The 1,163-nt window shown below is 46.4% G+C and overlaps 1 protein-coding gene across 1 annotated transcript in view; it reads right to left on the bottom strand.

The window, feature by feature from the left end:
- The window catches only part of RPP30 (ribonuclease P/MRP subunit p30), a 24,117-nt gene that overhangs the window by 21,797 nt on the left and 1,157 nt on the right, over positions 1-1,163 (bottom strand). The window contains exon 3 of the mRNA XM_031061637.1: positions 924-1,047. Coding sequence (XP_030917497.1) covers positions 924-1,047 — 124 coding nt within the window. The remainder of the gene's footprint in view (positions 1-923; positions 1,048-1,163) is intronic.

Consider the following 1,163-nt stretch of genomic DNA (forward strand, 5'->3'; position numbering starts at 1 on the left):
CTTGGTGATGGTCAAGGAGGTGCCCAACAAGCAGCTTATCATTGCTTATTTTATTATCTTAGTCAAATCAAGATGTGGGGGTGGTAGGGAAGGGCAGCAATTGAACAACCAAACCCTGCATTTCTGACCACAGGAGGCTCTGCCTTTGCTCAGTCTGTGTTCTGTGAGTCAAGTCTGGAAGCCTCAGTTGCTATGGATTTGTGTTTCACTAGTCTGTAGGACTGTCAGCTGAGGGTTTTGTTGGTTTTTTTTTCCTCCCAATAACTGGATACTTATTAGGTTTGTCTTCAAAGCAGATTTTAAAGTCAGTATAATGTGCAACCCTCCTGCAGCCTTTCTTACTACTGAGCCACACAAACAGTTCTTCCCTGTCCCATGCATACTTCAATAAAACTTTCTGTAGTGATGCAAGATCTTCCCTCATTTAAACCTCACAGTTACTGATACATCTGGGACCAACACTTTTCCTCTCCTTCTCTAGTTCACCTGGCTTCTGTCTCATGTTGACCATGTGAGGGGCACTCAGGAGCAGGTGTTTCATGGTTTTAGTCCTTACTGTCTGGCATGTTACTATATCAAGGGGTGTGATCTTCTGCTACCATCCCATGTGTAACTCACAATACAAACAGTTAATTTTCACCCTGCTCTGAGGCAAGAATAGGAGGACTTTAAGAATTGAGAAAGCTAGTGAGTCCCAGAAATTGGTATCTAAGAGTCCAGGGAACCTATAAGAAAAGCAGGTAATTCAAGCAATAGGAGTTTGCTAGTTTTAGCTTTACAGAAGGAATTACACATGGAGCACCGAGTAAATTCAAAATCAGGGTATCAAAATATTAATAAAAGAGAAACTGTAGGTGATGGTACTCACATCAACTTACTATGAAGAAGAACCTGCAAGCCTGGATATACAGAGAAGTGCTTACATACACGGGACGTGCCACAGGGCTGTGCCGGAGCCGGCAAACCGAGAGGCTCCAACCCCGCTCCGGCCGGGCGATCTCCGCCTGCGGCCGCCTCTGCGCCAGCCCGCAGCTTCCCGGGTGAGACCTGTGTGCATATAACACATATACATAGATACACATATACATTTATACAGGAGGTTCCCAGAGCGCCCCTCGCTTGGGGCGGCCGCGAAGGAGAAGCCGCAGGAGGAACCGGCTCCC

This window comes from Geospiza fortis, unplaced genomic scaffold (assembly GCF_000277835.1).
Source record: "Geospiza fortis unplaced genomic scaffold, GeoFor_1.0 scaffold130, whole genome shotgun sequence".
In the NCBI taxonomy this organism is placed as follows: Eukaryota; Metazoa; Chordata; class Aves; order Passeriformes; family Thraupidae; genus Geospiza; species Geospiza fortis.